General features: G+C 37.8%; 1 protein-coding gene across 1 annotated transcript in view; it reads left to right on the top strand.

The window, feature by feature from the left end:
• Positions 1-1,614: 1,614 nt before the first annotated feature.
• Positions 1,615-10,684, top strand: part of LOC133656303 (heparan sulfate glucosamine 3-O-sulfotransferase 3B1-like) — a 37,809-nt gene continuing 28,739 nt past the window's right edge. Inside the window, 4 exon segments of the mRNA XM_062057320.1 lie at positions 1,615-2,058; positions 2,096-2,264; positions 2,267-2,398; positions 2,401-2,419. Coding sequence (XP_061913304.1) covers positions 1,849-2,058; positions 2,096-2,264; positions 2,267-2,398; positions 2,401-2,419 — 530 coding nt within the window. The 5' untranslated portion in view covers positions 1,615-1,848.

The raw sequence follows: 10,684 nt of genomic DNA, 5'->3' as shown, positions 1-10,684 counted from the left end.
TATTTTTTATTATCTTTTTATTTATTTATTTTTCTAATACACTGTAGCACTTTGAGGTTGTTTACTCAATGTAAAGTGCTTTTTTACAAATAAAATCTATTATTATTATTATTTTTTTTTTATACATACATTTTGTCTCAATACATTTTTAAAAAATGAACAAAATAAATATGTTTTTAATACGAACATAAGTCAAGTAGTTCAAATTTCTTACATTCTAGGTTTAAAACATTTTTTATTTTATTTTTCTTAAACAAATGCAGGAACAAACACAACTAATATGCAAAAACAGAAATGAACAAACAATATAATAAATACGTTTAATTTGTAAGTGTTTTGAACAGAAATGTTAACAATCCATAAGAAGCAGTTTACTTGTAAAAGCCAAACAGCAATTAAGATAATTATTATAAAAATAACAATAAAACTTCAGCTAAATTATTTTTATTTTATTATATAAATTAAGAAATGTAATGTTTAAATGAATGCCTTGACGTGTCATTAAACTTGTTTTATAAAGAACTTCCCAATAAAATTAACTTTAAATGTTTTTAATGTTTCATTCAAACTGTGACAAATGTTGCTAACTTTGTTGATTTTCTTTTTTAATCAATGCTGTGATTTTTATCCGAAATAAACTTCCGTTTATTTTAAGTTCCTTACATCTGTTTAGTTCAAACGTTGGCAATATAAGATGCTATTTTAATTATATATTCGTATTTGTTATGTATTTTTTTGTTTCTTTTTTTACTTAAAAAAACGAGTTAACTGTTAAAAAAAACTCAACTTCGGCTTGGCGATCCTTCGACTTGTGGCCACGCCTCCTCACTTCTCATTGGCGCTCTTTTATCAACACACGTCCGCCTGTTTAGTGAGAGCGTCTCCTATTGGCTGCTGAGGCTGTCAGTCATTTGACGCCCCTTTTTATAAAGTGCCTCCTAACATAATATGCAAAAACAACGGAAATGAACAAACAATATAATAAATAAGTGAAACATGTTTAATTTGAAGGTGTTTTAAGCAGAAATGTTAACAATCCATAAGAAGCGGTTTCGCAATTAAGTTTATTTTTTTTAATTTTAAAAACGAGTTAACTATTAAAAAACTGAACTCCGGCTTGACAAGGTTTCGATTTGTAGCCACGCCTCCTCACTTGTCATTGGCGCTCTTTTATCAACCAACGTCCGCCTGTTTAGTGAGAGCGTCTCCTATTGGCTGCTGAGGCTGTCAGTCATTCGACGCCCCTTTTTATAAAGCACCTCCTAACATAATATGCAAAAACAACGGAAATGAACAAACAATATCATAAATAAGTGAAACATGTTTAATTTGAAGGTGTTTTAAGCAGAAATGTTAACAATCCATAAGAAGCGGTTTCGCAATTAAGTTTTTTTTTGTATTTAAAAAACGAGTTAACTATTAAAAAACTGATTTCCGGCTTGATAACGTTTCGATTTTCTAGCCACGCCTCCTCACTTCTCATTGGTGCTCTTTTATCAACCAACGTCCGCCTGTTTAGTGAGAGCTCCTATTGGCTGCTAAGGCTGTCCGTCAAACGCCTCTCCTTTATATAAACGCCCGCACGCGCGCGGCTTCATTCCCCAGTCGGACGTCGTCACGTCACGTCGCGTCAATTCAAACTTTTTCCACTTTTCAGCCCCCCCAAAAAAATGTACGATAAACTTGAAAAAAACCTTCGCTTTCGGATATATTTTTATTTTTGACTCGCTTCGCCAAGTTTGACGGACTTCCGGCCGCAGGTGAGCATGGGCGTCACTCGGTGAGGATATAGCGGCGTGAGGGAGGCGACATGAGCCGCGGGGACGTGCCTGTGACCCGGGGAGGCTGATGGAAAATAGCCCGCTGAGCGCCCGCTGCTCCGGCCCCGTCCAGAGGAAAGTCCTCCTGCTCAGCATCATGGTCCTCGTCTGGCTCTTCATGCTCTACTCCTGCGTGGGGCCGTGCTCCGGCGTGCCCGGCGGGCTGCTCGACTCCTACCGGGAAAGCGGTGCTCCGGTGGTGGCCAGGAGGACCGAGCGGGCGGACCTGCTGTCCCCGGCTGATGGTGGCCAAGACGCCGCCGCAGCAGCAGCAGCAGCCGTGGGAGGACGTGGACGACGAGGAGCCCCCCGTCAGGACCGCCGCCGCGTCCCGGACTTGCTCGACGACGAGCCGCCGGAGAGGACCGCCGACTGGGACGGGCGTGCCCGGGCGGGCGCCAGCCCCGCAGCCCGGCGGCTTGTCGAGCTTCTCCAACGGCTCCGGAGCAAGAAGCTGCCGCAGGCGATCATCATCGGGGTGAAGAAGGGAGGCACCCGGGCTCTGCTGGAGTTCCTGCGGGTGCACCCGGACATCAGGGCCGTGGGGGCCGAGCCGCACTTCTTCGACCGCAACTACGACAAGGCCTGGGGTGGTACAGGTGAGACCCCGCACACCTTTCACGCACTTTAATCACTTTTTTTTCCCATTTTGCACCATTTTAGCACCACGGACATTACAATTAAAGATATTAATCCACTTTTTTTTAATTCTATGGTTAAAATCTAGTACAAAAGGAGGATTATGATTTATTAAAATATTTTTTCTGTCATGCAGGCACTTTTAATCAACATTTTTTTTCATTTTGCACCATTTTAGCACCACGGACATTACAATTAGGGATATTAATCCACTTTTTTTTTTTTATTCTATGGTTAAAATCTAGTACAAAGGGAGGATTATGATTTATTAAAATATTTTTTCTGTCATGCAGGCACTTTTAATCACATTTTTTTTCATTTTGCACCATTTTAGCACCACGGTCATTACAATTAAATATATTAATCCACAACATTTTTTATCATATGGTTAAAATCTAGTACAAAAGGAGGATTATGATTTATTAAAATACATTTTTCTGTCATGCAGGCTTATGCACTTTTAATAAACGTGAAATATGTCACTTTGCTTGCACAGTGTGCACTGATCTCTGTCGGACGCCGTGCAACACTGCAGCCTGCAAACTCGGCCTTATTGTTACAATTAAAATATTATTATTCATGCTTTATGTTGGAATTTTTTTAGTTGCATGGAATATAATATATACTTATTTAAAATGTTCACTTTTTTTGCTCAAATGCATTGCTTTAATTGTGCAAAACAACACAAATTATGTAAATATTTTAGTGTTTAGGCGTGAAAAAGTGCATTTATGCAAAATTATGCACAAAGCAAACTATAACTTGCTACCCAAAACGTACATTAATTATTCGCAATAAAAAAGGAATATAACCTGAGAGAAAAATATAATTTCAAACTTTTGAATGCACGTCCAGCACTTAAAACCTTTAGCATATCACTATGTGGATTACATGATGGAATTAAGTCAAACAAAGTACTATTTGAGCTAAAAACAAAATAATTAATCAAAATAATACTTACATTCATGCTGTTATGTTGTTGGAGTTTTTTTTAGTTGCATGGAATATTATATATACTTTTAAATGTTCACTTTTTTGCTCAAATGTACTGCTTTAATTGTGAAAAACAACACAAATGATGTAAATATTTGAGTGTTTTGATGTGTTTAAGCGTGGAAAAGTGCATTTATGCAAAATTTTGCACAAAGCAAACTGTAACCTGCTACCAAAAACGAACATTAATTATTCGTAATAAAAAAGGAATATAACCTTAGAGAAAAATATTATTTCAAACTTTTGAATGCACGTCCAGCACTTAAAACCTTTAGCATATCACTATGTGGGATTACATGATGGAATGATGTGGAACAAAGTACTAATATGATCCACTTTAAGAGGCTGTTCAAACAAAATAATTCATCAAAATAATATTTACATTCATGCTTCATGTTTTGCATGGACTAGAATATATACTTTAATATAAAGTTATTTTAAAATGTTAACTTTTGTGCTCTAACAAACATTGTATTGCTTTTAATTGTGCAAAACAACACAAATGATGTAAATATTTTAGTGTCTTGATGTGTTTAGGCGTGGAAAAGTGCATTTACACAAAGTTATGCACAAAGCAAACTATAACCTGCTACCTAAAAACGTACATTAATTATTTGTAATAAAAAAGAGGAATATAACCTTAGAGAAAAATATCATTTCAAACTTTTGAATGCATGTCTAGCACTTAAAACCTTTAGCATATCACTATGTGGGATTACATGATGGAATGATGTGGAACAAAGTACTAATATGATCCACTTTAAGAGGCTGTTTGAGCTAAAACCAAATAATTCATCAAAATAATATTTACATTCATGCTTCATATTGTTGGAGGTTTTTTAGTTGCATGCAATAAAATATATACTGTAATATAAACTTCCTAAAATGTTCAATCAATCAATGTCAAAGATCCTTTGTATGTCAAGAACAATGCTGTTTTTTATCAATTTACCTCAAATTCTAGTCAAAGATCCTCTATGACTGGATCACTGCTATTTAGTTTTAGTCAAAGATCCTCTATATGACAGGAACACTGCTGTTTTTAAAATCAACTGCAAGAAATTATAGTCAAAGATCCTCTATGACTGGAGCACTCCAGTTGTGGAGGATTTTTGACTACAATTTCTTGCAGTTGATTTTAAAAACAGCAGTGTTCCTGTCATATAGAGGATCTTTGACTAAAATTAATTTCAGTAAATACCCATAATAGCAGTGACCCCAGTCATAGAGGATCTTTGACTAGAATTTGAGGTAAATTTCTAAAAAACAGCATTGTTCTTGACATAGAAAGGATCTTTGACATGAATTGCCTGCAATAGAGTCTAAAAACAGCAGTGTTTCTGTTACATAGAGGATCTTTGATTTAAAATCAACTTCAGTACATTTCTAAAAACCTCACCGTGCTCCAGTCTTAAAGGATCTTTGACTAGAATTTCTTGCAGTAGATTCTAAAAACAGCAATGTTCCTGTCATATAGAGGATCTTTGACTAAATGAATTTCAGGTAATACCTTTAACAGCAGTGATCCAGTCATAGAGGATCTTTGACTAGAATTTTTTGCAGTATATTCCGAAAAACAGCAATGTTGTTGACATAGAAAGGATCTTTGACATTAATTTCTTGCAGTAGATTCTAAAAACAGCAGTGTTCCTGTCATATAGAGGATCTTTGACTAAAATGAATTTCAGTTAATACCTATTATAGCAGAGTGCTCCAGTCGTAGAGGATCTTTGACTAGAATTTCTTGCAGTAGATTCTAAAAACAGCAATGCGCTTGTCATTTACAGGATCTTTGACTAAAATACATTTCAGTGAATTCCTAAAAACATCAGTGTTTCTGTCACATAGAGGATCTTTGACTATGCTGCAGCGATGACAGGATGATTCCGGTCTGCTGGGGCACTGATGTGGTTTCCTGCCCTTGGTCTTGTGGTTTGGGGGAGGGCTCATGCAGACTTGTCGGGAAGTTTTTTGTCCTCCTCCTCCCCTCTAGTCCCCCCTCGCCGTCCCCCGCCTGACTGGCGGTCCCTCAGCCAGTTGTGGATGGGTGCTCGCTGTTGTATGGGCGCTCCACAGGGGTGTGCTTCCTTCCTTCCTTCCTGAGACCACCTGGACCAGCTTTAGAACCTTTAGAGAAGCAGTCAGACTAGCGGGAGTCCTTAGAGGCGGACCTGGTGTGGGCCATCGATTGGTCAGACCTGATTGGGCGGGTCAGGAAGGTCTTGGGTTTGTTGGGAATCACTTTTTTGCAGCCTCCCGGCGAGTGGGCGGAGCTAGACACGGTGCGGTGCGTCCATTGGTGGACAGGAAGTGGACACTTCCTGGATGGGAAGATGTCCTCCATTGCAACGTCACGGATGAAAACGCATCAAAGATCCTCTATGTGACAGGAACACTCTGATGTTTTTAGGAATCTAATGCAAGAGATTGTAGTCAAAGATCCTCTACGACGGGAGCACTTTGCTGTTTTTAGAAATTTACTGACATTGATTTTGATCAAAGATCCTCTATGTGACAGGAACACTCTGCTGTTTTTAGACATTTACTGCAATCATTTCTAGTCAAAGATCCTCTACGGCTGGAGCACTCTGATATTATACTTCCTGCTCCCTGATTGGTCGCTGTGAAAGTTGCTCTCCAGAAGGAGGATGATGATGATGATGATGATGATGATGATGATGAGACATTGATGACAGTGACACCTGTAAAGCTGCACCACTTGTACCAGGTACCAGGTACCAGGTACCAGGTACCAGGTCCCCCAGGTGGCCATTAGGGTGTTGGAGAGTGACAGCCTCCGGGAGAGTGTAACACACACATATTAACACACACGCACACACGAGCACGCACACACATGAACACACACAAATACACTTTAGCACACACACACATGAACACGCACACACACATTAATGCACACGAGCACACACACACACACATTTTAACACACCCATGAACACACACACACACATGAATGCACACGAGCACGCACACACACACATGAACACACACACACACATGAACACGCACACACACATTAATGCACACGAGCACGCACACACACACATGAACACACACACACACATGAACACGCACACACACATTAATGCACACGAGCACGCACACACACACATTTTAACACACACATGAACACACACACACCCATGAACACACACACACACACACACACATGAACACGCACGCACACACATAAACACACACACATGAACACACACAAATACACACACACATTAACATGAACATGCACACACACGCATTAACACACATGCACACACGAGCACGCACGCACACACATAAACACACACACACATGAACACGCACGCACACACACACATGAACACACACAAATACACACACACATTAACATGAACATGCACACACACACATGAACACACACACACCCATGAACATACACACACACACACATGAAACACACACACATGAACATGCACACACACGCACACACCCATGAACACACACACATACACACACACACACACATGAAACACACACACATGAACATGCACACACACGCACACACCCATGAACACACACACACATACACACACACACACACATGAAACACACACACATGAACATGAACATGCACACACATACATAAGCACACACACACACACATGAACACACACAAACACACACACACACAAACGCATGAAACACACACACACACACATGAACATACACACACACACACACTAACACACACATACACACACACATGAAACACACACACATGAACACACACACACACATGCACATACACACACACACACACACTAACACACACATACACACACACATGAAACACACACATACATGAACACGCAGACACACACATGAACACACACACATGAACATACACACTAACACACACATGAAACACACACATACATGAACACGCAGACACACACATGAACACACACACATGAACATACACACTAACACACACATGAAACACACACATACATGAACACGCAGACACACACATGAACACACACACATGAACATACACACTAACACACACATGAAACACACACATACTTGAACACGCAGACACACACATGAACACACACACATGAACATACACACTAACACACACATGAAACACACACATACATGAACACGCACACACATACATGAACACGCACGCACACACATGAACACACACACACATGAACACACACACACACACACACACATGCACATACACCCACACACACATGAAAAACAGACACACATGAACACACACACACACTCACACACATGAACACACGTACACACATTTTAACACACATGGACACACACACACACATATTAACACAAACAAACACTCACATGAACACTCACACACACATTTTAACACACACATGAACACTCACACACACATATTAACACAAACAAACACTCACATGAACACTCACACACACATGAACACACACACATATTAAAACACACATGAACACTCACCCACACATATTAACACACACATAAACACACACACACACATGGACACACACTCACAGTAAAAGAGCAGAGCTCATTATTAGATTCTCTCTCTCTCTCTATATAGTTTATATATATGTATATATATGTATATATATATATATATATATATATATATATATATATATATATATATATATATATATATATATATATATATATATATAGTTTATATGATGTTTATAAAGTGAGTAAATACGTCCCTGGACACATGAGGACTTTGAATATGACCAATGTATGATCCTGTAACTACTTGGTATCAGATCGATACCTAAATGTGTGGTATCATCCACAACTAATGTCAAGTATCAAAGAAGAGAAGAATAAGTGATTATTACATTTGAACAGAAGGTCAGTGGTCTCAAAGGGGTAACAAATACATTTGTGTGTGTGCGTGCATGTGTGCGTGCATGCGTGCGTGTGCGTGTGTGTGTGTGTGTGTGTGTGTGTGTGTGTTTGTGTGTGTGTGTGTGTGTGTGTGTGTGTGTGTGTGTGAGGTGACAGCTTTTTTCATCTTTTATTCATGTGTGCTGCAGTGGGATCAAGGCCTTGTGTGTCTCAGGGTGCATGTCAAGTGTCAGGGAAGTCAGTCAGAACACACACACACACACACACACACACACACACACACACACACACACACACACACACACACACACACACACATGAACACACACACACACATGGACACACACACACACACACACACATGAACACTCACACACACATGGACACACACACACACACACACACACACACACACACACACATGGACACACACACACACACACGCACACATTCTTGTATTTGTTACCTTCTTGAGACCTCTGAAAAATGCCTCCCTCTTTAGGACCAGCCTTTCTAGATATATAAAGATGTGTATTTACAACATTAATAATATATACATACTATGCAAATATAAAAAAAAGCTTGTTGTGAAAAATGAGTTGGAAATTCACAAGAAAAAGGTCACAATTTCACAAGAAAAACTTAGAATTTTGGCAGTATTATAATAAAAGTCGTCATTTTACTCAAAACAAGTAAAACATTTTATGAGAAAAACTGAACATTTGTGCAATATTATGATAAAAGTTGGAATATTACTCAATAACAGTCGCAATTTTACGAGAAAAGCTTAACATTTTGGCAATTTTATTAAAAAGTCGTCATTTTACTCGACAAAAGTCACAATTTTGTAAGGAGACGTAAAAATGTTGGCAATATTACAATAATAATCTGAATTTTACTTGGAAGAAATGATGACAAAAGTCATCATTTTACTCCAAAAATGTCACTATTTTACAAGAAAAGAACCAAAAAATTGGCAGAATTTTATCGGACAAATGTCACCATTTTGCATTAAAAAGTAATAATTTCACAACAAAAAAAGTAATAATTTTACGAGAAAATATTGCAATATTTACAGAAACAGAAAAAATATGAGAAACTGCTCCCAATTTTATAAAAAAAAAAAAAAAAAGTCGACACTGAGAAAAATAATGCTTTTTTTGTGTGTAATTGGTTTTTAATCTTCATTATTTACTCCAAGTTATTATAGTATGTCCCTATATCAATCAATGTTTATTTATATAGCCCTAAATCACAAGTGTCTCAAAGGGCTGCACAAGCCACAACGACATCCTCGGTACAGAGCCCACATACGGGCAAGGAAAAACTCACCCCAGTGGGACGTCGGTGAATGACTATGAGAAACCTTGGAGAGGACCGCATATGTGGGTAACCCCCCCCCCTCTATATATATACATTTTTTTTCTTTTTTTTTTTCTTTTAATACATTTTGGTCTTAAGGGGGCGCATTTCAATGTCTTACACACACTTGTTATTCCCTATGTTGACCAGAGGGGGAGCAAAATACAAGAACACGCACGCACGCACGCACACACACACACACACACACACACACACACACACACACACACACACACACACACACACACACACACACACACACACACACACACACACACACCTTTCTAGATATATAAAGAAGTGTATTTACAACATTAATAATATATACATACTATGCAAATATAAAAAAAGCTTGTGAAAAATGAGTTGGAAATTCACAAGAAAAAGGTCACAATTTCACCAAAAAAAAGGTCACAGTTTTACAAGAAAAACTTAGAATGTTGGCAGTATTATAATAAAAGTCGTCATTTTACTCAACGCAAGTCCAAATTTTACAAGAAAAACTGAACATTTGTGCAATATTATGATAAAAGTTGGAATTTTACTCAATAACAGTCGCAATTTTACGAGAAAAGCTTAACATTTTGGCAATTTTATTAAAAAGTCGTCATTTTACTCAGCAAAACTTACATATTTTATAAGAAAACTTACATATTTTGGCAATATTATTAACAATAATCAGAATTTTACTTGGCAAATACTCAAACAAGTCACTATTTTACAAGAACAACAACAAAAAATTGGCAATGTTGTGATAAGTCAGAATTTTATATGACAAATGTCACCATTTTGCATAAAAAAGTGATAATTCTACATAAAAAAGGTACAATTTTACGAGAAAATATTGTGAGAAAGACTGCTTTTAGTTCATTTATATATACTTTTTTAATTTTCTGTTTGTAATTGGTTTTTAATCTTCATTATTTACATCAAGTTATTACAGTATGTCTTTATATACATATTTATTTATTTTTTTA

The sequence above is a fragment of the Entelurus aequoreus genome, linkage group LG08, assembly GCF_033978785.1.
Source record: "Entelurus aequoreus isolate RoL-2023_Sb linkage group LG08, RoL_Eaeq_v1.1, whole genome shotgun sequence".
In the NCBI taxonomy this organism is placed as follows: domain Eukaryota; kingdom Metazoa; phylum Chordata; class Actinopteri; order Syngnathiformes; family Syngnathidae; genus Entelurus; species Entelurus aequoreus.
Note: the sequence above shows the minus strand (reverse complement) of the source record. Positions and strands in the feature narration are given on the sequence as shown.